The 27,099-nt window shown below is 38.9% G+C and overlaps 1 protein-coding gene across 1 annotated transcript in view; it reads right to left on the bottom strand.

Moving 5' to 3' along the window:
- Nucleotides 1–425: 425 nt before the first annotated feature.
- Nucleotides 426–27,099, bottom strand: part of LOC111327966 (rab3 GTPase-activating protein non-catalytic subunit) — a 28,073-nt gene continuing 1,399 nt past the window's right edge. Inside the window, exons 5-38 of the mRNA XM_088725851.1 lie at nucleotides 26,265–26,312; nucleotides 25,791–25,866; nucleotides 24,931–25,032; nucleotides 24,082–24,181; nucleotides 23,564–23,665; nucleotides 22,734–22,882; nucleotides 21,219–21,307; nucleotides 19,296–19,394; nucleotides 18,703–18,842; nucleotides 16,757–16,887; nucleotides 15,930–15,988; nucleotides 15,390–15,536; nucleotides 14,552–14,634; nucleotides 14,308–14,393; nucleotides 13,387–13,477; nucleotides 11,861–12,027; nucleotides 10,994–11,273; nucleotides 10,677–10,693; nucleotides 10,405–10,485; nucleotides 9,536–9,641; nucleotides 8,395–8,570; nucleotides 7,845–8,049; nucleotides 7,358–7,549; nucleotides 6,376–6,479; nucleotides 5,918–5,984; nucleotides 5,467–5,537; nucleotides 5,319–5,354; nucleotides 4,737–4,811; nucleotides 3,957–4,021; nucleotides 3,727–3,877; nucleotides 3,074–3,163; nucleotides 2,580–2,819; nucleotides 2,058–2,219; nucleotides 426–1,426 (exon numbers count right to left, since the gene is read on the bottom strand). Coding sequence (XP_088581977.1) covers nucleotides 1,283–1,426; nucleotides 2,058–2,219; nucleotides 2,580–2,819; nucleotides 3,074–3,163; nucleotides 3,727–3,877; nucleotides 3,957–4,021; nucleotides 4,737–4,811; nucleotides 5,319–5,354; nucleotides 5,467–5,537; nucleotides 5,918–5,984; nucleotides 6,376–6,479; nucleotides 7,358–7,549; nucleotides 7,845–8,049; nucleotides 8,395–8,570; nucleotides 9,536–9,641; nucleotides 10,405–10,485; nucleotides 10,677–10,693; nucleotides 10,994–11,273; nucleotides 11,861–12,027; nucleotides 13,387–13,477; nucleotides 14,308–14,393; nucleotides 14,552–14,634; nucleotides 15,390–15,536; nucleotides 15,930–15,988; nucleotides 16,757–16,887; nucleotides 18,703–18,842; nucleotides 19,296–19,394; nucleotides 21,219–21,307; nucleotides 22,734–22,882; nucleotides 23,564–23,665; nucleotides 24,082–24,181; nucleotides 24,931–25,032; nucleotides 25,791–25,866; nucleotides 26,265–26,312 — 3,931 coding nt within the window. The 3' untranslated portion in view covers nucleotides 426–1,282. The remainder of the gene's footprint in view (nucleotides 1,427–2,057; nucleotides 2,220–2,579; nucleotides 2,820–3,073; nucleotides 3,164–3,726; nucleotides 3,878–3,956; nucleotides 4,022–4,736; nucleotides 4,812–5,318; nucleotides 5,355–5,466; nucleotides 5,538–5,917; nucleotides 5,985–6,375; nucleotides 6,480–7,357; nucleotides 7,550–7,844; nucleotides 8,050–8,394; nucleotides 8,571–9,535; nucleotides 9,642–10,404; nucleotides 10,486–10,676; nucleotides 10,694–10,993; nucleotides 11,274–11,860; nucleotides 12,028–13,386; nucleotides 13,478–14,307; nucleotides 14,394–14,551; nucleotides 14,635–15,389; nucleotides 15,537–15,929; nucleotides 15,989–16,756; nucleotides 16,888–18,702; nucleotides 18,843–19,295; nucleotides 19,395–21,218; nucleotides 21,308–22,733; nucleotides 22,883–23,563; nucleotides 23,666–24,081; nucleotides 24,182–24,930; nucleotides 25,033–25,790; nucleotides 25,867–26,264; nucleotides 26,313–27,099) is intronic.

Genomic DNA, 27,099 nt, shown 5'->3' with positions numbered 1-27,099 from the left:
TATGTTTTGTTTACCCACTTCAGGTCTGCATACATATTCCCGTGAATAAGGAACAATTTGAAAGGAACAACTCTTTAACCTAGAACCTGAAATGGGCAAATACAAGATACAAAACAAAGAGGTCTACTGTAAGTAACCTCACTTCCTACTAAAACCTGGGAAGACCTTAAATATTAATTTTCCGAGACGCTGCAAACACCACGATCGAAAAACATAGTTTCTTTAAAATCCAATGGAAACATTGGTTGCGAACCATAAATATCTTACTAGAACCTAACTTGGCACATTCTTCTACTTACATGTAAAAAAACAAATAGTTAACCTATGGATATTGAAAGGCTCCACGAAAATGCCCCACCTTGACAGATATTGAAGAGTCTTTCGACAAGGCCGAAGCCTTACTTCATTCTATTTATTACTACGTATTAATATAAAGAAATAAATTTTAATCACGTTTATACACTTCCTTAATTCCATTTCGTTTTTGTTTTTCATCTTCAGTCGTCACGATTTAACATAATCTCTCATACTTCGCTGAAATAATTCTTTTCTAATTAAGTACGCTTTTTAAAATTGGCTGTCTACCTAAATTCGTATGCCGCTACAAAGAGAACGTGATATAATTTTTTAAATAATTTTTTTCAAAAAAAAAAAACTACGTTCACAATAGAAAGAAATTTCAGAACAGGTCGGTAAATTAGCGTCTGCGCACCCACCCCTCCCCTAACCTGACCACAATCAAGTGATAACAGTTAAGGTTAACGTTAGGTTTGGGGAGGGGTGGGTTCCCATTGCCCTGACACTAACATTGATCTGGGATACAAACCATTCATTCCTCCCGCGGAGTATCATTTTGCTAATGAATAAAATGATATTTGATGCATAGGAGGCTGATGATCTTTCGCGTTCACAAATGAGCTTTCCTAACCTTAGCCAGTGATAAAATAATTCAACGAACCCTATGAACGTGTTGTTTTTTTTTTTTCTCGGTTGACTTTGAATGGCAGTTCACGGTTTGATTGCTCTATTTCACAAACTCAACAGCGAGGTAACCACAGCGACTGCCTTCCCATTAGAACCTTTTATCCCATTAGAATGACTAGAAATGTAATTCTCATTACAGCATCACTCCAGAATCACACATCAAGATCATGAGAATAAAGGAAATGATCACCAGTCAAAGAAGCTCTTGATTGATTATCAAATTCTCCTCATCAGCACGTTAGGAAATGAATGGAGAGCACTGTGGAGAATATGAATACTGCTGTTCGGGAGTAAAGAGTTAAAGGAGGAATTTGATCGTTTCGGTTAGACCGGAAGTGAGTGAGTAATCGGGGGATTCCTCTGGTGTTAGACTGAGCACCATACGCAGAAGGTCCACAGTGTGTGACAGGGGAACCATACGACGGGACAACCTTGAAGGATCCTGCAGAGGAAAGAAAAATGAACAGCAGTGAATCACCTTTGATATATATGAGGGCGCGCGCCAGAAGAACTAAGGGCTCAATGGTAAGCTTCCCCATTGCTAACTACAAATTGGGCTAAAAAAGTTTTCTTCTGTGATTCGGTTCACCTTCCCCATGAAATGGACAAAAATTAGCAAAAATGTTTCTATACCGCCAAGCTCCTACCAAAAAAGTTTTTAAGTTGTGCAATAGGACTTCGATTCTGTGGTTTAACTACATTTCTTCAGGGAAGTCTCAGTGTCGGCCTCGTATACGTGCACTCCACAAATTCCTCCTGGCTCGCACTCAAAACCAATGAACGAGAACCAAGGAAAGAATCAGAACTTGGAATCATACACGAGGGAAAAGGGAAAATGTTAGAGGCCAGAGGGCTAAGGTCAGCGTCAAGCTACAAAGCAAAACTCAAACTAAGAAAGGTCGAAGTGATACAGGTCATCGGAAAAATGGTCGGGCCGGGTAAAGAGCAAAGGTCAGAATAGGAAGTACAAGATATATTCGACTGCAAAAATTGAAGGTCTAGGTGGAAAATATCACGAGAAAGTAACAACGTTTAAGTTAAAACACGAGAGACAAAACATGTTTTAACAGTACCTGTGATCTGATCCAGCTGCTTATCTGAGTTGGTAGGCGAGACAATCGATTCGCGCGTTCAGTTGACTCCGAGGCATCTAAGATGATGTATGCAAGTCGCTGTCCGACAATTCTTAAGAGGTGAGAAGCCAATGCCCGCTGGTCATGAACTGAGAACATGGTCTGTCGAAAAAAATAAAAAGTTTTCAGAATTGTGGCATGTTTAGCCTCAGTAAGAACAGAGATGCACGTTTTTTCAGAGGTAGAACATTTTAGCTTCTTGAATCTGCCACGGGTGAGCGCTCCACAGTTTTTCCAGAGTGAACAAAGCGTGCACGTCTTTTTTACACGCAAATGACTCCATGTGCATAGAATTTCTTCAGTACCAATCAGACGCGAATATCAGCATTCTTCTTTAAAACAAGAAGACAAGCTTGCCAGGGAAAAACCTGTCCAGGAGACCCTGAAGAGTTTACGGAAAAACTGCCTTGACATTTTTTCCTGGAGCATCCTTGACAAGTTCTCTTTGCAGGAGGTCCTTACCTGTTTGGCGATCTCATCAAAACCAGCAGAGTACAATTCCCGCACATAATGACGCTTAAATGGATCACTTTCCATCCCAAACTGCTCTGCGAGCTTGTAAATCACGGCCGGCCAATCACAGCTAGTTGTGTCAAGTATTGCTCCCTTGTTGTCAGTATCACTGTCCTCTCGCCTGAGTATCGGGTTGGGAGACTGGGCCGACATAGCGCTGACCGTGAAGGACAGGGCTCGAGTGAAGAACTACGGCCAAAAAGCACACAATGTTGATTTTTTTTTTCTACAGACTACAAAAAAAAAAAACTGATGTGAAAGGCCTGGCTAATTAGTACGATTTTAAATTCAACTGTCACAAGCATGGATAGAGAAAAACCGACTCCCGATCAGGATTCCAACTAAAAGAAATCCGATTGCCAATCATATGGTTCGAAAACGAAGAGGCCAAAGTACATGACATCAATACTGCAAACAAATAAAATCGCACGATAACCATTTACCTTTTCTCTTGTTTCGACGATGGCTTTGTCGACTTCATTTGACGATAGTGGACGACTGGAGCTGAGATCCCTCATGAAAGAATCCTTACTCTGCACACAGATACAAAAAAGGAAATTAAATAAAAACATTTTCGTGTATCTTTTTCCTGAATGTGCTCCATCGGCAAATCCAAGCACAGTTTTAGTGTGGTTTTCTTGGCAGGTTGAGTGAAATCTTGCACACAAATCAAGGCCCCCAGCCCCACCCCTCCCACCGACCAACAAGTATTATTGCTACCTCCCCTGGATAAGACGCCAGTCTATCGTAAGGTTACCCAACCCTTCCCCCCTTCCTCTTAGCTTTTTGCCAGGTAAGGTTACCCAGATAGTTGCCCAATACCCATTTTAGACTCTTAAAGGAAGAGAAGCACTTTGAGAATAAACTGCCTTGCCAAAACAAACCCAATCAATGTAAAACTTGAACTGTGGGTTGGACCTATGCTCTCAAATCTAAAATTTATTATAAAGAGGAAACTGCCTCGTAAATTCAAAGCATATTCAAACACAGAAAAAAACATTTTACAGGCTATCAGACAATATATCTGACGACAGTATCGCAAAATGACAACTGTAACAGGATCGTTACATAAAATAATTAAAAAGTACATTATCACCTTTGTATCGAAGAGAGTCATCGGTTTGACACTCTTCATGTCCAATCCCATCACAATCCACAAAACAGTGACCAGCTTGGCATGAAGCTTGACCAGAGGTCCATTACTCTCTGGCTTCTCCTGTGCCCCTTCAATGAGGGACTCTGTACCCCTGTAAACAAAACAAGGCCCAAATTGACAATGGACAAAGTTTTCTAACTGGAATATCAAATCATAAGATCTTCGCTTACGTTTCACCAGTGTGCCAGAAATCCTCCGTTTCCAAAGCTAGTCGTCGAGATTCAGTCCATTCCACCTGGAAGCAAAAAACCCAAGTGTTTCCCTAGTCGCCTTTTATTTTCGATACGCGGCATCTATGCTGCATGGGCTAAAGAGACACCTAGGGACGAGTCAGAACACTCCCCTTTCCATTGGTTTTAAGTTGTCTCTTGGCGTGTCACGCAATGCACCCTTAGCATTACATGACTTCCCCGAAAGACGGCGGCGAACAGGAGTATGATATCAGGAGCAGCTATATTAACAAAAACACAAGGACAGTTTTCAAGAAGCAGTTAAGGGGTACCAGCCCACAAAATACGAGACGGATCAGGACTTTGTATCATGACTAAGATCCATTGTATACCGGTATACGCTAGGTGCTAGACTCCCCAACCAATAAAATCTATGGATACTAACAACCTCGTTCCCGAGCTCTCTCATCTTCCCGCCCCCCTGGAGCGAGAGAAGAGAAGGCAAGAAGATGAGAGACCCTGGGAACGAGGTTGGGATACCAACTACTTTCTAGTGCTATTTGGGAAACTGGACCAATGTCAGTATCTGAGTAACTACGCACCTACCCCTCCCCTATCAACAGCAGTCAGCTGATGACTAGCTAGGGTTAATGATGTGTTAGGGAAGGGGTAGGTGGGCAGTTCCTCAGAAGCTGACCTTGACCTTGGAGAGAAATGGATTGTCCAGCGATGGTTTGCCTGCGATAAATTTTGCTTTTATATTTAACTATTATCTCCTACCTCAGCTATAACATCCAAGAGAAGTACAGTGGCTTTAAGGAACTGCTTCAACGCACCAAAACTTAACTCCACAGTCTGAAAAAAAAAAAAAAAATGTTAACATATTTAACATCTGAAAGATGATGTTATTCAGTAAATGAAACAGGCATACTCGGAGAAAAAGAACCCCGAGTGCTCTCAATAGGGGTCCAACCTACGACCTTGGACGTTGTACCACTGAGCTATAATAGGAGACTCAGCAATCTCCGTCGTTCAACCAGGTCCATGGTGACAAACTTCCTGCATAATGTTAGGATAGGAGTGTCCATAGGATGTGCCTCTGTGCCATGATTATGATGTACATGAAGATGGCAAAGTTTAAGCCAAGAGATTTTCAAGTGAAAGATGATGTTATTCAGCAAATGATACAGGTATAGCGTTAAGCATAAGAACTCCGAGTGCTCTCTGTTTTCTCGGCTGCCCAGCCACATAATGGACAGAGAAAAAAATGCAATTACAACTTAGATTTCCCGTAAGCTCAATATAAAAACACTACAATGTCAGGAAAATAACGGGTCGAAAAGTGCAAAAAAAAAAAAATACCTTCCGACAGAGTCTATCTTTGGGTGCTTTTCCAACCTGAAAGTAAAGCGCAGTGCGGTCAAATACCTGTTAAGTTAAGAAACTCCAAAAGTAAAAAAAAAAAAAGTCATGAAATAACGCCAGTCAAAGATGAAAGTAATTCACAAACCTTCTCCATCAGCATAACGGTGGCGGATATCGTTTCTTTGAAGAATCTTTTCCAAACCGTGACTGCTAAGCCTGATAATAAGAAAAAATAAATTTAACAGATAAAAGGATAATCCTGGAATAAATATATTTTCTATATTGTGACCGCCAAGCCCGACTCCCAAAAATATAAATTGAAACAGAATAAAAAAGTCTGACTATGGCAAAAATAAACGAACATATGCAGAAAAAATTTGTTAATAAAAATTGTGATAACCCATCCGATTTCAGTGACGTAATCGATTCCACTCAATGACGTCATCCTAAAGCCAAACACCAACTATCGCTTCTCTGTCACCACGACATCCCCCCACCCTTTCCCTTTAGGTCTCTCTTTCTCTCTTTTGACAAACAACTACCGTGACCTAACCTTTCGTGACCTAACGGAACTAGCGTGACCTGGCGTGACATACCATGTTGCAATCCAGGAACGTGTATACATCTCAAATGCTCCAAAGCTAAGAATAACTTGCTAGTTTCCTGAAAAATAGTAATCAGCACTGCTGTGTGAGCTGGGTATACTAAACGAACAAGTGCAACAAAGAAAAATGCGTCAAAATTCCAGCTAGGAGGTTGGAGGCCGATGGACATCTACGAAGGCTTTAGAGGCTGAATCTGGTCCTCCATAAAATCTCGAACCTCTACTCCTCTACCCATCAACCTCTCACCCCCTTCCCAACGTTAGATGGGTGCGGGAACCTAGAACCAACCACTAGGGCACTAAATGCAATACATAGTTATGCGAACAGTAACAAGCGGTCTAAATGTCATATATTTGAGATGAGCCGATCATTGGTAATGACCCCGTTCTCTGAAGCGCTGACCTACTAAGAATACCCGTTAAAGAAGATCTTTCTTTTAGCTCACATACCTCTTTGTTGCTTTGCCAGTAAGTTACACACTCCATAACACAGTGAGCCCATAGTATATCTTGCTCTAGACTATGCGGAAACCTCAGACGCAACTCGCTAAGACCTGAAAAAGATGTTCAGACTCTGGTATACTAAGACAAAAACAATGAGTGATACCACAAACGTATAACGCGCATCGCTAAGTTCATACTCTGTACAAGGCACTTCAAAACGGCACTGTTAAAGGTGATTCCTCAGAAAAAAGAAAGTCATCGAACATTTTTTCTAAACTTTCCTTCAATGTTCCCAACCAATGTCTGTTTCGAAAAATACAATTAAAAAGATAGGTCACCGAGCTTGCTTATGAAATATGATGGGCCAATATTACCCCATTCATGTCTTTACTGGCACCAATCACGCACGTCAACTCATCAATTCTCAGTACCTTTCGAAGTAGCTGGAAGCAAGGGTTCGTAAAGCTTAGTAGGTAGAAATTCTCGAGCGTATGGAACAATTTGATATATAACTTGTGGAAAAATCACGCTTTTTGAAACGACATTAACTCAAAACGTTCCTCGAGTCGATGCTTTCAAGGTCATGATTTGCATCATCGAGTGACGGGCTTCGTGCACGCTTTCAGCCATATCTTTTTTTCCCTTCGTTGAATTTTTTTTTTCAATTTCTCCAATTCTAAGGGGACAATTTGTACACCAAAACTACGAAATAAAAAATATGGGTCACGGTGCTCGTTCATGAGCTAAAGACCATCATACCTCTTTACCTAGTCCATTTATTGAAAAACAATACCATGTTCTCAGAATGCGCGCCCACTTGTTCGCCTGATTACGTGATTTTTATGTGCAGTACAGGATGCGTAGCGCAATACTGAGGAATCACCTTTACGGCACTACATAGTGAAAGACCTAAGAGCCCAAAACCATGTCATGATTGGCAGCGTTCACCCGTTCGAACCAAATTAAGACACGTCCCGCAGAAACAAACCTTCGAGTTCGACTTGGATTACAGGTTCAGAGTCTATTTCAGGCTTGTCCTCGTCCTCAGCCTCGCTCAGATTTTGAGTCTCTGTCTTCCTTGGTAGGTGGGGAGTTCCCAGATGACTTGCAGGGATGTGACATTGTACGATGTACTTCGATATTACTTTGGAAGCTGCGCCAGGGCCGCTACTCAAGAACCCTGAAGAGACAAGATACGCAAATAGGTTTTTTGTTTTTTTAAAGGGTAGGTACTCAAGGGTTCAGTTAACTGCCGAACAAGCCACTTTTCGTTTCATATCACGAATCGGCCAAAAAAATTGTCTTTGATGACATCTCTGTCCTCTAAAAGGAAACCTGGCAGGCGTCAAGTATAATCTAAATTGCGTTCGAGGTTTGTTCAACATAATTTCTAACACGGTGAAGATGGAGATGGTGACGGAGAAGCATCGGTACCCACACGTCGAATACAAAGAATGGACGTCATTGACACTTACCGACCACTGAAAGCTCAGCTGACCCACTGTTATCAACAGCTTGCTTGGTTCTCTGACTATTAGCTGCCAATCGGTTGATGAAGCCTGAAAGAGCTTGCAAATCGGTCAGCTGAAATACAAGTAAGTTCCAGCGCTCTATCTCAACTGACACTGAAATCCAGTCTCCAGCGGCCAGTTCCTCTCTTTCGGCTGCGTCCCCTTCGTCCTGCGGTAAGAATACAACATTCAGTGGCCAATACCTCATTAAAAAAATTCTCCCCTTTTGCCGCGGCTTCAATGCATTTCCTTGAAACTAAGTTATGAGAATTTGATTTGAAATCAAGAAAACACCTTAAAGCAGATAATCGCATCCATTCTCATCACCTGTTCGCAGGATAAAGAATCGAAATTATTAAGAGAAATTATCTTTTCATACGTTCTAGGGGTTACAGGATTAAGAGCATGACCAACTTTAATTTGGTTTTTTCAGTTTAACTATGGCATTCATCCCTAAGATGAGCCTCGAATTATCAAAAAAAAAAAAAAAAAATTAATCTTTCTCGGTGCGCACCTCAACTTTCTTTGAGGCTGTACTGATTTCCAAGGCAACAGAACGGCAAACTGCAGCAAGAGACAGTGCTCTGTTGGTTGAGGTGGACTGAGCTAGAGTGTGTCGCACATTCTCCCACCAAGGTGAAATATCGTTGTCATGCGACTGTGATGAAGAATTCTCACTCGGTAAGCCTCCTGGGAAAGATAAATTAAAACGGCCACAGTTATGGCATGGAAAATTGTAATGTGACACGTGACTAAACTTAAAAAACCCTTAAACAAGCCTCTTCATGAGCAGCAAGTAAACAAAAACGATGAGACCCAAACCTCGTCCCCAGGCCCTTTTCCCTCACCTTGGCCACCAAAGTAAGGGAGAAGGCCCTGAGAACGAGTTTGGATGAAATCCTTTTCAGGTTGAAAGCTTAATGCTCAAGCATTATGGAACGTGGTTACCATCATATATCTTTTCACCCTTCCACTCTCAAGATCGTAACAATTATTTTCCTTACTGTCTGCCATACAATTCTTATGATGTTAGCTCTGAGAATTTGGTCTTAGATCAACCATTTTTCTTTATTCTGATCACTTGTCTGCTTGACATTAGGATTGTAATGAGAAATTCTGGTTTGGTTGTTTGCCTCATAGTTAAATCAGGTAGTATCTTCGATTGAAATTCAGTCAAACATATTTGACATTTCGTAAATGGATACGAATTACATGGTAGTGCCCTGAAAATTGTTTTGCACCGTTTAAATGTATCAGTTCGGCGGAAATGCGATGTAAAGTTATCATAACATTTTCTACTGCTGTCGAGATTAGTTGTTTCACAATTTTTTCATGAAATAAAATTCATTTGGCCTGGGGATGAAAATCAAGAAAACAAATGATCCTTGCAGGAGGACTGCAATTTAAAATCAATTGCAGAAAAGAAGCTTGGAAAAAATTCTGGTTTCAACGGGGTCGAAACCCAGGCTTCCCAGATACTACGCGGGCACTACTACCAACTGAGCTACGAAGCCACACGCAGGGGGAGAGGCCAAGCAAATTTTACAGGGCTACTGTGTGTGTGTGTGTGTGTGTGTGTGTGTGTAGGTATGTTGGCTTGGTGCAAGAACAAGGCCGCAACGAAGGTTAGTAATACTCAGTTAAGTGAGAATTACCTGATAGAGAACTCGTTGTTGAAACCAGTGAGTGAAGGTGAAACATGGATTCTTCCTTGTTATAGCGCTGATCCGGGTCTAACAGCCACCCAGACACCAACAGGTCCTGTATAGAACAAAGAGTATCATAGGTTTTGTTTTAGGCCACCTTGATCTCCAAAAGAAAAAGCGCATTTACCTTGTAGTGTCTTAAAATCGTTTTTAAAACTTAAACAAGCTTTTCCAATTCTTCTGTTACACTTTGCACCCTTACATCAGAATGCATATTTTCCAAATTCTAACGGAAGTTATCTATCAATCAAGAACTTCTTTAACTGGTGAACAACTTCTTTGTTCTTGCGACTGTAGAGTTGCGATGACGATAAAATGACAGAGCTACGGATTAAAACTGCAACAAAACGTTTTAATTTGGTTATATCAACTAAGTTGAAATTGTAAATTGACCACCGTAACGAATGAAAAAGCTGACGTTTCAAGTGTTAGCCCTTCCCATTCGCTCTGACGAAGGGCTAACGCTCGAAACGTCAGCTTTTTCATTCGTTACGGTGCCCAATTTACAATTTCAACATAGCTGATATAAACAAATTACCTTGTTACCCCCACCGACGCAGCACCACAGTTTCTTTACAAACTTTCAGCCCTTAAAACTTTTTAATGTTCAGTTCAGGTTTTTTTTTTGTTTTTATGACGACTCGCGTGCCACAAGGCACGACGGTTCACATGACTTGTTGATCACATGACTGCAGTCACGCGTGTCACGCCACAGCGACATTTCTTAGGTGCTAATCACTGTTAGAGGTCCAAGGGTTAAATTTACTGTACTGGAAGAAGATAAGCACCACTGTAAGCAACCGTTTTTAAAAGCTTACCATTAAATGCTGAGGTTTAATGCCGGATGACTCAAGAGGAATGGCTAATCTGCTTGACGAACAATCCCCTAAAAGGCAGTTCTAAAGAAGAATTGTCAACAAAGAAAAAAAGAGTAAGAACTGTTCAGATCTTAAAGTATTAGGACCAAAAAACAATGGACCTTTTCGGCTGCTTAATATAAACAGATGGAAAAATAAATCCAAAAAATCCAAAAATCAAAACATAGCCATACAACACACATCTCCTAGTGACTTTGATCATTTCAACCTACCTTGAAAAGAAAGCTTGCTATAGACAGAGAACGAAAAAAAAAAAAAAATTAAAGATAAAACTTGTTAGTGAACTAGAAGTTGGATAAAGAGACAATTTTAGCTGCTACACATTTCCTCCTAAATTGGTTACAAAAATTTGGTGTTAGATCAAGATAACTACCTCTAACCTCTACTTGATATTAGTCTGAGTATTCTCATAAACTGTCTGCTGTATATTTGTATGGATATTATAGGGAGAAGTTACATGTTGATCAATTCTGGGAGTTGAGGGGTAGAAAAAAAAAAAAGATACCGGTACAATGTAAATACAACTTACCTAGTTGAATTGTAATATCATTGGACAAGCCTTTCCTGACACCAACTGTATTGGGTAATACAACTCTTGATGGCCCAGCTGTGTTCTCTGGGGTTTTAGCCTTTGTTTCAAGGCCTTGTTGGTGAGCTGAAGTGTACTCAAAACAACCAAGGAAAGATGATACAGCCAGCTGGGGAAATGAGTGGTTTGTACCCTTGGGCATAGTTGTCTGAGTTGGACTGAGAGCAGACAGTAGCTCTGATGCTTCAGATTTTGTAACTCCAAGGAGATTTGCTATGGACTAAAATCACAAATAAAAATGTACTTAAAACAACCAAGGAAAAATGACAGAGCCAGTGGAGAACTGCTTGCTCTGATGCTTCGCATTTTGTGACACCAAAGAGATTGGCCTTAAGCTAAAGTTGTATTCTACCCTAATAACCAAAGAAGAGAAGAGAGGGTGTGCATATATAGTACATTGCCAAAGTTACAAGGAGGCCACTAGTGTGTTTTATCCTCCACTAGCATTGTGCTACCACGAAAATTAAAATTTTGTCCACAACAACATAACACTGAGCTGCTGAGTTTAATCTGTGGCATGAAGAATATTGCAAACTCCTCTTGAACAAAATGCCAATCCATCACAGGGTTACCCCTCCTACCCCACCCCCCCACCCCCTGCTCTCCAAAAAAAAAAAAAGAAATGTTGTGGTTTCCCTAATGATTGATTTGAACTCATTTACACTCCTGAGAGGCCTTGTGAGAGTAAAGTGTCTCACTCAAAACCACAACAGAATGACCTGGCCAAGGGAACAAATCTAAACTCTAATCCTGTTACACTTTGAAAAACAAACATTATTAGACTACTTCCTCAAACCCATCACATACCATTTCTTTACTCTTTCCTTTCCATGGTTTCCCCTCAGAACCTGGTTGCTCTTTGTCAAGTTTCTGGATTGAATCATGTGTTTCTATCAATTGCCTCTGAACATCACAAAAGTCCACAAGTGATTTAGTGTCTTCTCTTTCATCTTCATGATCATCTGAGGTGTGACCTTAAGTGGGAAATAAATAGAGAGAGACTTTGTAAGAGAGAAGTGTTTTATACCAGACCATCCAACCGTAGCCTGATCCCCCAAACAGGGCTTGTGTGTTAGCCTCTTTTAATGAAATCCAGCAGGCCAGTCATTAGGCTGCCACATCTCCCACTCCTGATGAGTCACCTGAGTGAAGTGGCCCATCCAGCCAGAGCTTTTATCAATATCCTAGTTTCTGTAGCATGAAGCAACTGGAAGTACCCGGTATCATCACTCTCCTTGAGGCTACCTGACAGCATACAGTCAATTCCATTCAATTTATTTCAATTCTTCAACATTACTAGGCTTCAATGGCCTATGGTCCGCATTAAATGGTTTAAGCATTAGGGAAAAAAAGAAATATATGCTAAAAACAGATAGACTATATACATTAATTTAACATAATTAAGAATTTATACTTAAGAATTAATACTTTCATGTATAGTTTTTATTACAATTTAGTCAGTCATTATAAATTAGTTTTAATATTAAATTTTAGTATCATAGGCCTTCACAGATGAAGAGCCACACCTTTTTATGTGGATATACTGTGAATAAACCATTATTATTATTATTATTATTATTATTATTATTATTATTATTATTAAGACACACTAAGCAATCACTTAACCCTTTCACTCCCAGATGTGATTAACATGAACCTTCACCCTATCATGTCCATATGTTATCCAGTAAACAGGAAATGAGAGTACTCAAACTTATCAGGTAGAAGTTGTTATCTTGATCTAACACTTAATTTTCATGTACCTACTTTACCAACGAAATGTGTAGCAGCTAGAGGGGAGAGGTAACAATCAGATCTTGAGAGTTAAAGAGTTAACTGATTTACAGTATTAGGCAAAAACAAACGTATGTTAAAAACACACAAAGGCTATTTGAATGTATTAATCAAAAACATATCCTCAAGTTGGCCTAAAAGTTAGCTGATATCAATTTACTGTATACTGGGTGGAGGGTGGCACTGCCAGAGCTAACCCTTTCACTCCAGGATCTCACTGGTAATTCTCCTTACCATTCGCCAAACAATTCTTATGATTTTAGTTTAGAAAATTTGGTTTTGAATCGCCCTAAAATCCCTTAATTGATCTTTTTCTCGATACTCCTCACCTGACTGCTTAATATTGTATTGATGTTGTAAGGAGAAATCCTGTCTTGGTCACTCAAGGGAGTTAAACAGTTAACAGTTGGGTGCAGGTTTTGCACCTGGACCTCCCCTCAGTGTCAAGTTGGCTAAATTTCACACCATCCTACCCCTCCCACCAGGGAGACTCATCAGTCATGATAGGAACAAGTTGCAATAACAAATACAACACTCACTTTGCTTTTGTGCTGTGTCCTTCACAGTTGTCACAGCTTTAAGGAGGACAGAGGATGGAATTCCCACAGTGGACAAAACACACTGAAGACCCTATCATGAAAGACACAAGAACAGCTCAAATGGTGACATCTCATACTTGAGCCATGTGGCCCATCCAGCTGGAGCTAATCCCATTCTCTAAAGCATGAACTAGGAGTGCTACTACTTCCCTGTCCCCTTGAATGGGAAGCCAGTCCATTGCAAGGTTACCTCCATAATTTCACTAGGCTTTCCTGACAATTAACCGCCACCCATTTTTACTCCTGGGTGGAAAAAGGCAGCAAGAGTAAAGTGTTTTGCCTAAGAACACAACCCAACCCAGTTAGGTCTCAAACCCTGACTTCTTTCCCTGGGCAGAGTTCTGCACAGTACTCATTAGGTCACCTCCTCTACCATTAATGACAGCTCATATGGAGCGAAAGGTAATCATAATTACATTTTGTTCTGTTTCAATGAAACTGAACAAAATGTAATGTGTGTCGGGGCTCTTGGCTGTAAAGACATTCACCTTGACTTTGATATAGGAAGGGTGAAACATAAGATGAAACTATCCATGCTTGTTGGAGAAAGTTGTGGACATTTCATAAAATACTGTAAGTAAGTCCTAATAAAAGAATACTTCTCCTTTCCAAGTGAACTCATGATGGAGCCAAAAATGAGAGAAAATCAAAACCAATCCTGGGTTCTCTCTCAAAGCCTGGCAATGATGTCATTGTTTTTCCCTAGCTACAGGGTGGCCACACTAGTGTCACATGATGATTAGGTTTCCTGTTTTCACTTGTCCCCCTCCCCCTTAGTGAAAATTATCTCATTCAATCAATCTCATTCCTATGTCAAATACATTGATTACACTGCTAATGTCTTTAGAAAACATATATCACCTGCTGATGTAGTTGTGGAGTTTGTATATCACTGAGAATGTTTAACAAATCCTTTTCCAGTTTGTTCATGTTCTCTGCCTTGGACTCTGGATAAGTCAGAAATGAAATTAAGGAGAAATGTTTCTGAAAAATTCTTCCAACAATTAAATGGCAGGGGTAGTGCAGTGTTGCAACCCTCTACTTTCTATTAATTTGTCTTTGATGAATAATTTACCTTACAGCCACTTTATGCAGCCTACATTACCTTGGTCAGACTTGGTTGAATCCAGAAGAACTGACAGTTTTTTTAAAAGGTGTAAATCCCTGACTCTTTTACTATGCTTGTCACTGGGAGAAAAAAATTGGGAAAAGATATTTTTTTTTCTTTTTGTTACTGATTTTAAGAGTTTGGACATTCCCAAAGTAAAAACTTCTAACTGCTATTTGTGGGAGACTAAAACAGTTTCCATTGTCTGAGTATCACCGTAAAATCAATTAAGAGGCCCAGGTCATGGCCCGGCAAACCAACGAGTTGTGGCATGCACAGTTGAAAGGTCATCATCTTAACACCAAGTCAGACCTGGTAGAGGTTTCGATTCCTACTAGAAATTCAATCTTACAGTGTCCTGGGCTAAGGAAAGAAATCAAACATCTGTCTTCAGTTGATAAATTTACCCTCACCACCAAAAATTGCCATGCAAAATTCAATAGGCTAATCCCATCTACAAAATGGAAGTTTAAGGAAACTGTTTTTATACTTCTAACAAGGGGGAGAAGAAATTGACTACATAGACCACTTTCATAAATGGCTGCCGTATAAATATTCTTTTGTTTAAATTTAAATTAGCCCTTCTGGCCTCGCTTGAGATAATGTATTCTTTTCAATTTTGTATTGGAGAACGAGGCCAGTAGGGCTAATTTAAATTTAAACAAAAGAATAATAATCCGACAGCCATTTATGAAAGTGGTCTATTAACAATATCTTACAGTACTTTAATATTTATATGTACACAGACTGCACATGCAATCTTAAACTCACAGTGTACAGTAACAAAGAAAATATTCAGTTAGGAAATCTCCTCAAGACATGTAAGAACACTCACCTCAGGGCACAGTGAAATGGTACAGAGAAAGTTTTCAATGTACCATCCCCTTGGATAAGAGTACAATTCAGTGTGTGCTGTGGGGGAGCCTGCCCCTGCCTGATCACATGACCTAATCCCATGATTCCATGTCCAGCATACAAGAGCCTGATAAAAAGCAGAATTCAAAAATACAGTTTGAATGAAATTGAATGCCTGTCAAAGAAGGGAGCCTCAATCAAAATTCACTTGACACAAGCAAAATAAACTTTGAAATAATAGTTAGAGGGACAGAGGTTAAAACTATATTTAGTAAATTGTGACAAGAAAAAAAAAACACAGATGAAAACCAACTTTAGTTTAAACAATCAGACATTGATTTTAAGTGTAAAACAAAAAGTAGATTAATGTTTAATTAGGAATCAAAGCAATTGCTCCAGACAACACTGAGTGCCACCAAGTGCTTTGTCAACAGTAAATCAATGCACATGTGACAACATGTTCAAAAATATGATGCATGCTTATGTGTAAGTGAACCACTATGATGTGTATAAAGCTTACCTACAATCCTTTCCAATATTGAAGGCAGCCACACGTGGCCCTTGCTCTGTTCTCCAGATCTAAATAAAAATACAGTTAACTGACTAACGAAATTCAGGTTCAAGACATCAAGTCACTGATAAAATTTTGTTCAGTATAGTGAGTAGCGATGGATATCACACAGAAAAGGGTTTTATCTCAAAAGTCTTGTGTATGTAGCTAATTATCCTTAACCATGCTTAAAGGAATGACTAATTACAAAAATCTTCCATAAAAAATAACCTTATCCTATTTTACTTTAGAAATTGACTGAGGCAAACCACAGTAGGAATTTCTGTTGAGTTTTTCATCAATAATTTTGTAGTATCAAATGTATGGATCAATGTTAGAATCTGAGCAATTAAGCACCCACCCCCCCTCATCCAACAAAAGTCAACTGAAAACAAGTTAGTGTTAGTGTTGGGTCAGGGGAGGGGTGGGTGGGCAGTTCCTCAGATACTGGCATTGATTTAAATGTTAACTATCACTACAGACTGGCTTCTGAAAATATCATGCCCAATTTTTTTCTTTAATATTTTTAATAATTTAGCAATGGACATTCCACTGGGTGGCTCTTCTTGTCCACTGTTTCCAGATCCAACTGAAATTCGGAATGATGGATTTTTGCAGAGGGAGGAGAACCAACAACAAACTCAACCCACATGGGGTGCCAGGTCCGGGAATTGAACCCGGGCCACAGCAGTGGGAGGTGAGTGCTCCCAGCACTGTGCCATCCCTGCTCCCCAAATTCAAAAAATGCCCCCCCCCCCCCCCAAAAAAAAAAAAAAAAAACAACTTAAAATACATACCTCAAGGATTCCTCTCTTTGTTGCATAGATGACAAGAAACAGAGCTGTTCTCAGTGAGCTCTTGGGTGGTTCTTCTTCTTGATGATCCTCCTCGCTAACCATTACCCAGCCACATTCAGCATCACGGTAGCCTGCCATGCAGAGATGGAAAGATTACCTCTACACTAGGATCAACTCTTACAACAGCACAAATAATCATGATTTCTGCAGTGTTAAGCACAAACAGCTTCTAAAGGATATATGGTGTGAGTTCCTCAAGAAACTGTCATGCTGCCCCAGTGGGGGATATTTAACAACTATTCACCAAAGTGGAGGTGGTTAGTGGTGGATATTTACTGAGCCGCGAAGCGGCGAGGTAAATATCCATGGCTAACCACCGACACCAAGGTGAATAGTTGTTTTAGTATATACTAAAACAGTGAGACAATATACACTGCTTCGTCGTTAATTTGAGTGATTTCTTTGCTTGTCACTGATGCAAACCAGGATGCCATTTTTTCCCGAGTTGCTTGGAGGTAAATAGCAAAGGATATTCGGAGTTTGACTAGCCAATCAGAGTGCGCCTTCAACGCTATCCACTGTTTTAATATATACTAATTAAAAACAAGTTAATTTTGTTTTTAAATTATCAACTGATTTGAGAATGTACATTGGCCACCAAGAGTTTCTAGAGAGTTTCTGATTAAGACTCTTAACAGTGGCCAATCTACATTATCAACTCAGTTGATAAAAATAAGTTTTTAAGGGAGTTCTGCTATGAGCTCTGTAAGCAGGTTACTTGTCTCGCAAAATTCTTAAGTCAGAAATTCCCTTAAAAAAATATTACATATAGTTCTGAAACAGGGACCCTCAAGACACAAGAATTCTAAAAGAAACACCCCCAAATAATAAAGTTTAAACATTTTGTATTTCAATCAAGACTCAAGAAAGCAGTCACTTTGAGCTTTTCTGAAAAAAGGAAAAATCTTCCAAGCTTTGTAGATGGTTAACAATTAATTGTTACAAGTTGAGCTTGGCTCTTGAAGTCTTCAGAGGTGTACTGTGAAAGAAATACCTAAGGGCTTGCACTGAATTGAGAACACAGCTTCTTATGGAATATTGCCTGCATTAGCCCTGGTTGAATACATGCTTATTACTACCTTAATTTTTAGCAGAGAAGCTGTATTAATAATCATCTTTATTGAGGAAACTTTTTCATAACAGATATGGTTTTTAAAAAGGACCTCGAAACTAGATATGTATAGTATAGAAACAAAAAAGCAATAAAATTGCAAAGGGATTGAAAGGATACAAAAAATGCATAAAAAATTAAAAATAAGTATAAATAAAAATTAAACCTAAGTAGCTATATTAAAAACTTAAAAACAGTACGTTTAAAACTATTGACATTCTTTGAGCCTTTGACCGTCTGACTGAGGGAGTTAAAATCGGAAACGGCATGAAATTGTGTTCTTTGCTTCCCCCAATTTCTTTTGACATGTGGTAATCTAAAATTGCCTTTGTTACGTGTATTATGCCTATGAAGTACATCTTGTCTAATCAAGTCCATATTGTGATTAATTAGGCCATTGATGCATTTGTATACGTGTACACACCTTCTTTGAAATCGCCTTTTCTCCAGAGGCAGCTACTTGAGAATGGCTAATGCCTCAGAGGAGGATGAGTACAATGGTCTCTTTAAAATAACTTTAGCGGCCTTATTTTGCAAAACTTGCAAACTAGACATAAGGGTAATATTATGTTTATCGCCCTATACTAGATTAGCATATTCAATGAGGGGCATAACAAGACCTTTATAGAAAAGTAAACGCGCTCAAAATGAACACATCATCAAGCATGAAATGAAACAGAGATATTTTAATCTTATTCTTTGGGGCCTTTATTTTTAAGGTTTTGTTGTCCTGATCGAATAGCAACCAAAGTGTCAAGAGTTTGAAATAATCTACCTTTCCATATTCTGACCACAATAGTCTTCTTAACATCCAGTAACATGACTCGGCCAAAATCATCAGTTGTGACGGCCAAACGTCCATTAGGAGCTAATGTGATGCTTGTTCCACGGCGACGTGTATCAGGCAACCCAAATCTACAAACAAGAGCCAAAGACTCAGTTTTACAAGGACGTCTTCCTAGTAATAGGCTAGAGGAAATTTGCTGCTGAATGGGGTTGCATTTTCAAGACTGGATTGACTTAAATGGGGACTGCATATTCAATACAGTTACCAGAATGGGGCTGCACATGTCTGACAGCATTTCAGGGGTAACAATTAACATTCTGGCAAGTGGTGTTTAAAAATAGTAAGATTTGTTGTAAAAAAGTTGTTACCATATTTACAAAGTGACTAAGATTTGGGTCTATAATCGGAAACAGAATAGACTACTATGGAGTGGGGGGTCTATGAAGCCAGCCGCACATACCCAATACAAATTAATCAAAGTGCCCTCAGGCCCCACAGGGTCCTCCTAGTATTTTCCCACTTTCTCTGTGCTAAATGGCTGCATGCAAAACTAAACACAACCCTTAGCTGCCTCTGATTACCTGACTGGTAAAGAAGTTCCTTTTTCCACCTGGGGCTTTGCAGGTTTTGATGTCTCTGTTGACTGACTGGCTGGGTTGCTACCCCATCCTAGCCAACCACTGGAAAAAAAGACAAAAAAAAAAAAGGTAAAGGGTTGAGTGTGTACTCAAGGTAAGTACACCCACCCCCCCCCCCCCAGCCAGAGCTTTTCCCTGTTTCCTTAGAATGAAGCAACTAGGAGTATTATTACTGCCCCCTGGCTGGGTTTCTACCCCACCCAAGCCAACCACTGGAAATAAATACAAAAAACAGTGAAAGGTAAAGTCTGCACTTAAGCTAAGTGGCCCACCCTGCCAGAACTTAACCGAGTTGCATTAGCACAAAGTGTCTAGGAGTATCACTACTCCCCCCTCCCTAGCATTTTATCAGACTTCTCTAACAATTTGCCAGCTTCTGTGCAGATCAGCCACAACATTAGCTAGTTTCAAAAACTGCATACGTAAGCGTGACCTCAGCTCCCTATTAGATGATGGCTGCAGGGGCTGTGCTCTATGTAATTCTTAATTCATTTACTTTTTTTTTTTCATACATGATATGACTTAATTTTATTCTTAAGTAGGTAATATTCTTAGTAAATAATTTTTATCCATTTTATTTGTGTCCCCACATTAGTATGGGATAATCTAGCAAACTAGAAGGTTCTTTGACACATTAATAGTTTCTATCTATCTATACTCCTGGGTTGAGAGAGGCAGAGTGATAATTATTGATACTTGATAATTAATTATTTTTTATTGATAATTAATAATTATTATTAATTATTAATAAGTGTTTAGCCCAACACAACACATAAGACCCAGCCAGGTCTTGAAACCAGACCTCTCAACCCAGAGTCCAGTGTACTGACCATGACACAGGGCTGTCATTAGTAGCTGGCAGCCCACGATTATAGCCGGCTAATCTGACGTTAAATTGCCGGCTACTTCACTCACGAAATAACATCGAAAGTTTAGATACTGAGCAAGTCTGACCAGCATATTCATATCCTTGGTAGAATTATCAAAAGTAAAGTACCGAATTTATTCATCTATAAGCTGAACTCGGCTTTAAGCCGAGACCCTAAACTTTGGTCTGTTTTAATTGGGAAGGTTCTTAAAACATGTAAATTGAAAATACCTGGCTCTAAGCCGAGACCATATTCAGAGAATTCCATTCTTGAACAAATGGAAATGAACGCAAAAGTTTCGAAACAGAAAAGTGTTTCAATGCGGTATTGCCGTCAAAAACAATTCCGAGATAACCGGAGGGTGGCCCTCATAGCATTTGTTAGCAGAAACTTCTCTTATTTTTTATTTTCTCTAAATAAGATCACAGAGATAAGAGAGACTGCCTTAAATTGTCTCCAGGAAAAGGCTTAAAATGGTATTTGGGCTTGTGTAACCCTGCAGGCACAGGAAGAGCTTTCTCCAAATTTAGATTTAATAAATGTTTTTTGTTCTCAATTGTGATTGTCTTTCTGGTGGAAAACACCCCTTGAAAATGCTGGAAATGGCATTTGCTTGACATTTTTATCAGCCATCTCAACTGACTAGTCATCAATAGTACTGTTCTTTTCAAGAAGTGAGACTTACTGGAATTTCTCTGAGGAAAGGCAATTTTTGGTAATGTCAAAATGTTTAACTCATTTTGCTTCCGGGGGCTTTGCCCCCTGACCCCCAACAGGGCTCTGCCCCTGTACCCTGCTGGGGACCTGGGGAGCCCCAAACCCCTCACCTGTGGGGGGGCCTCTGGCTACTTTCAAAATATCTCCACCTACTTCAAATCTTATTGACATGCATCTGCATCTCCCAGAGACAACAAAGCAAATGAAAATTGTTCTTACTATTGACACAATCCTGTTCCTTATAACATTGACAAACTCAAAATGTGATCACTCCACTGACCTGGCTGCTGAAAGCTTTGACAGTACTGCAGTTGTTAATTTACTAGCTACTTCTAATGCAACGTCTGAAAGTAGAGAAGGTGAACTACCCTAGGAAAGAGAAAAAACAAGTCATGGAAGAGAGAGAGAGAGAGATTGAGAGTTACAAATCACTGAAGGCAGAAAGCATAACATGACTTGTACATCTGTTTATCAAATATCTTGATTATTAAGTTGAGGGTGACCATGAAAAAAAAAAACCCTTAAGTTGTCTAAAAATCAGCCTATTCATTACAACTTTGGTTAGAATTTTGAAGCAAAAAGGGGCTAGCTGTTACATGCCCTGCTACGGATAATTCTCTTCCCAACATCTCTACTTGGCTTCCTGTCTGGAACTTAAAGTTTCTATGGAGCCTGCTCTCTATTAACCCCTTAACTCCCAGAATTGATTAACATGTAACTTCTCCAAATGATATCCATACAATATCCAGCAAACAGATGATGAGAATATTCAAACTTATCAGGTAGAAGTTGTTATCTTGATCCAACACCAAATTCTCAAAACTAAATTAAAAGGAAATGCGTGGCAGCTAGAGGGGAGAATCCATGATCAGATGCTGGGAGCTAAATGGTTAAGCCACTCCCTTGCCCCTGCTCTGCCGTCCCCAAAATCTCTGCGATAATAGTTTCACTGTCCATCATGTTGGCTAGGTAATGCTTTTATTAGTATCAAGTACTCTTGTTTTAAAAAGCCTACTTTTATTACATGACTCGGACAGTCAGAGGGCCAATAACTAAAATCAACCAGTCAAAATGCTCTATTGCCGGTCAATATTCTCTAAGTATTGGACCGGGCACTGTCCTGAATGGTCCTGAATGACACCGCACTTGTGTCCCTTTGAACTTCAGTCATATAATAAATCTCTTATTAACCAAGCTTGCTCAGGACCGTACTGGAAGAATATCGGCCCTCGGTCTTTTTTGTACGGACCTCGCTGCGCTCGGTCCATACTGTCAAGACCTCTGGGCCAATATTCTCCCAGTACAGCCCTCGGGCTTGGTTAATAAGATATGTATAATTTAGTTTTGGGGCTTCATATTGCAGGTCTTTAATCAAAGAAATACATACCAAATAGGACATTCAGTAAGTCTGTTGACAAGTAATGAGTGAAATACTGACACACACTCTAACCCTAAACAAGTCTATCAACAGGAACTCTTTCTAATAAGCTACTTGCCTAGAGGTCATCCCGAGGAAGTTTCTTTCAAAGGTAACGCCTCCCCCAGGGCTCGACACTAACATAGCCCACTAGCCACTGACTAGTGGAAATTCAGTTTTGGCTGATGGTTTTCGATTTCCATTTCCATTAGCCAGTTTGGTTAGTAAATAAACTGAAGTTTTCATAACATCTAAGATGTCACTAGCCACTGGGCTAGTAAGTTGAAAAGTTAGTGTCGAGCCCTGTCCCCCATTCCATCATTTTGTCAGAATTCCCTTAACAAACAAAACCCCAGTTTTCTGTTCCGCATTTCCTACCTCCAAGGAAGTGTACACTGCAACAAATGGCTCCTTCCCTGTGCTGATGTAATGAGATATGGCTGGCATGCTACTTCTGATGCTTGCCTGGAAACCTCCGATGAATGAGGCTGTTTGCAACTGATCAAACATGTTGGGAGGTACAACACCTAAAATTAGGAATAGCAACAGACAGATTATAAATTTTACATAAAACTTTTTTTTTCTTAAAACTCTCTGTTAAGAAGTTTATACAACACTATAACCAGTTTAACCTATAGAATTTAGGGTTCTCATTGGAAAATGTAATAGGAGTATAATCTGAACTGAGTAGGCAGCTGAACTGAATTATGCTTGCATAGAAAGCATGATGTGTTGTAAAACCAGATGTTGATGTTAAAATCAGCAATCAGAAATACTTATTTTCTGTCTCTGGTCACAATTTACACAGTAGCCACAGCAAAATAGTCCAACAGCGTGTGGGTTTTCACTGCCTACCAGTGCCTAACTTTGGTTAGGGACGAGCATCAACTAAAAAGATGTCAGGGTACTGGTACTGGTAATTCTAGATGACAATTTTGTTATAATCACAATGAAGCTTAGAAACATATTTTCATCAAATTAAACTTAAGAAACATATTTCCATCTTTCTTGACTCTGGCAACTGCATTCCAATAGCAATGAACAACTGTCTAGTGCTGTTGATTGTCTAGAAAAGTTCATTGTCTTAAAAAAAATGATTAATAGGTTTTTCCAAAACATGCTTACTTAACAAAACATTGACTTCAAACCTAGACACAGATATGATCAATCATTGCTAATATGCAATTACTATAAAGCACAAATCTTACCACAACTAGCAATGTCTGTGATGTGCCCCTGACCATCGAATCTCCATTTTTTGTAAGCAAGAGGAGGTGGACCAATGAGTCCAGATAAGCCACTGGCTTGAGCTAGTTAAAGATAAAAATTAACATCAAGAATATGATGGAGGATGGGAACATGCTCCCCCAAAATGAATTATTGAGAAAAAATGAAGCAGCTAAGACATGCATTCCTTTAGTCTGAGCGAGAATTTCCACTGTTGGTAAGAGTTTAAAGCGAGTACAAAGAAGAATACAAACTTTTTCAAATATAGAACAATAATAAATTTAATTTATAGGTACTTATTAACTAAAGCTGCAGCAATTTGGTATCTCAAAATCTACAGTTGAAATCAGAAACCTTAAATTCATGAAAAAATACAGTCTGAGTGTGAGAACATAAGACTGAATGTGTTTATGTGAGTCTTGTACTTGATACATCTGAGACTCCAAAAGAACTCTGCAAGGTTAAAGAAATCGACCTCCTGAGCAGCAGCTAGCCTCACCTCTCGCTAGTTGGTTTCTACAAGCTCTCAGTGACTGATACAGACTAAAACCATCAATAATAACCATAGCAGTTGGGTACAGGATGGCGAGTTCCTCAACCTAAACACGTTATAAAACACAGAGACAGAAATAAGCAACACTGGGCATTCTTCCAGTTCTAAAACAGCTTGGTCAAGAGCAATACAGAGGACGAGGAAATTTTTCAATGATAAAATTGTATAATGATAGTAATGATAGTAATTATTAATAATATATTAGTAATTATTAATAACAAATATATATTTACATTTCAAATGAATTTCAACTTATCTCGCCAATAATTCTTCTTACTTTCTGCCATACAAAACTTATAATGGAAGACTAGAGAACTTGGTATTAGATCCACTAATAATTTCCTAATATTGGTATTATTCTTCATTCTCATATCAATTGTTGTTTGATATTGCATTGATATTGTAAGGAGAAATTCTGTCTTGGTCAATCATGGAAGTCAAATGTTTAACCCTTTACCTCCTATGATCTGATTGCAAGTTCTCCTCTGAAGCTGCTACACATTTTCTTGTAAATTGGTTATGAGAATCTGATGTTTGATCAAGATAACGACTCCTTCCTGATAAGTTTGAGTATTCTCATTACCTTTTTCTGGATAATGTATGGATATTACAGGGAGAAGTTACATGTTGATCACTTCTGGGGGTTATAAGGTTAAGGAAAAAGTGTAAAATAATCTCAAATTGGTGATTTTTTTTTTTGTAAAGGTATGTCTTCTAAGTTGGTAGCAATTTTATGTTCTGTTTTACCACAGTGACTGTGATTTTGTTCCCACTTGTTTAACAAATGTTCCCCACCTGCTCAGCAGTGCCATAATTCTTATGTGGCTGCCAAGTTCTGCATTTAAGTCTTAAAACGGAGTCATTATGCAGAAACTGAGACAGCAACAGAAATCCATTCTTAAAAAAAAAAAAAAGAAGAGAAAATTTATGGTCTGCTGCTTGGAAATAAAATTGAAATAAAATTAGTTCCCAGCTCAAATTTCAGTCATTATTCATTGAAAAAATTTATTGACACAAAACAGGACCAATTGCCCATCTGGAAATATCTCATTCTTACAAAGTTTCAATGCTACATAGTAATGATATTTTCATGTACTGAGAAGAGAACCTCAAAAACATCCAAAAATCATGGTCAGTGGTAACTCAAGCATGTCTCTTACTTTTATTTACTTTATGCATACGCATGTGATTATTGTAAATGGTAACTGCACAGGGAGACTGCAAAAAATAATGTCCTTTCAAGGACTAGATTATTCAGTCACCTAGTTCAATGCAAAAATAAAATGTTTGAATGTGAATGTTAACTATAGAATCACATAATTGAATAAAATCTCCCATTCTTATTGGTTAACAAAGCAAGGTATTTAGTGTGGAATTGTGAGTTAAAAACGAGGCTAAGTGATATTGTCACACATCTACATATACATAACAAGTAATGCTGCTTTCTTTTTTTCTTAATTTTATTCAATTATGCGATTCAAAGAAAATCCATTACTTAACTCATAAATTTTGCATCAAATTGCACTCAATGCTTCATGATTTGTGCAATTTCAGTATTTGCATGTAATTTAATGCAGAATTCCCTTGTCAAGTAATGAATTTTCCTATAAAATTGTTCAATCCATGTTCCATTGTGCAAAATAAATGTACGATACCTGTAAATAGATCCTCATGTATCCAGATGTAAATCCAGCCACAATGCAAGTCCAGTCTGGTGATCCTTGAGAGCTTCTGCAGATTTCAACATTGATGGTTAAGAAGAATTTTTTTAATGATCAAGGAGCTTCTTTACTGAGTGATCATTTCTTTTATTCTTGTGACCTTAATGTGTGATTCAAGAATGGAAAATTGCAAGGAGAAATTAGATACTTATTACTCCTAGAGGTCAAAGTGTTAATATACATATCATGCAAGTCTATGAAAATTTGTCGCGTTGGTAGTGTGTCAGCTGACATGTTGGCCAATGCATAGGTCGATCTTACCAATGCGTTGATAGTGTGTCAGCCAAAGCATTGGTAATGTGTCAGGGGTGTGTCGGCTGACACGTTAGCCAACGCGTCAGTAGGATCGGACTCTTTACCTTTACCAAAAATTGCATTTACCAATACAGCAAGGGGCAAACAACTTACTTGTGTTGAGAAGCCAATGGTATGCACAATATATCTGTAACACATTCCCTGAAAATGAAGAAGTAAAAATGAAAAAAAGTATGGAAAATATTGATGATAATATCTAACATCAAAAGCACTCACATGCTTATGAGGCAAAATAAAATCTTGCATTGGATAGAACCACTAGACATGGCTATTCCCTTCTATCAGAAATGACCAATATACACCATTAAAAATGTCCTAAAGCTTTGGGCTTAGAAAGTAGAAATAAAAGACACTTCTTTGATCAGATGCTTCTTGAATTCACTGTATCTGTTGCTACTTAACACAAAGATTCCATGTTGCCATGCGTCTGTTCAGTAACAGATCACTAATGACATAGAAGAGAGTGGCACATCTTCTGTGATCTATTTAACAAATTGACAGTGGTTTAGCATGGTCCATTCTCTTATGAACAATAATATTTGTCATCACAGTGGTCAAAATGTTGTGGACTCATGAGCCAAGTGAGTCCACAACAAATTTTGACCACGGTGATGACAAACATCACTGGCAATAAGAATACATACCTCACTTAACCATTATGAATTTGTTTTTTACCACGATATGGACATCAAATAAATGATTATTTAAGTGTGACAAGTTGCGTTACACATTGCGTGATATGTTGATGCAAGCAGTATTGTCTGTACTCTTATTGACAAAGGCAAATTGGCATATCAGATTGTGACATTACAGCCAATTGTGGTAAAATATTATATAGATCCATGGCTATATAGAGTCTACTTGTTTTACATGATACAAAGCAGAATGTTGTTAATGGTGACATCCACTATACCTAGTATGTTTGTCC

This window comes from Stylophora pistillata, chromosome 6, assembly GCF_964205215.1.
Source record: "Stylophora pistillata chromosome 6, jaStyPist1.2, whole genome shotgun sequence".
NCBI lineage: Eukaryota > Metazoa > Cnidaria > Anthozoa > Scleractinia > Pocilloporidae > Stylophora > Stylophora pistillata.
The sequence above is the reverse complement of the archived record's forward strand: the minus strand, read 5'-3'. Positions and strand labels throughout refer to the sequence as shown.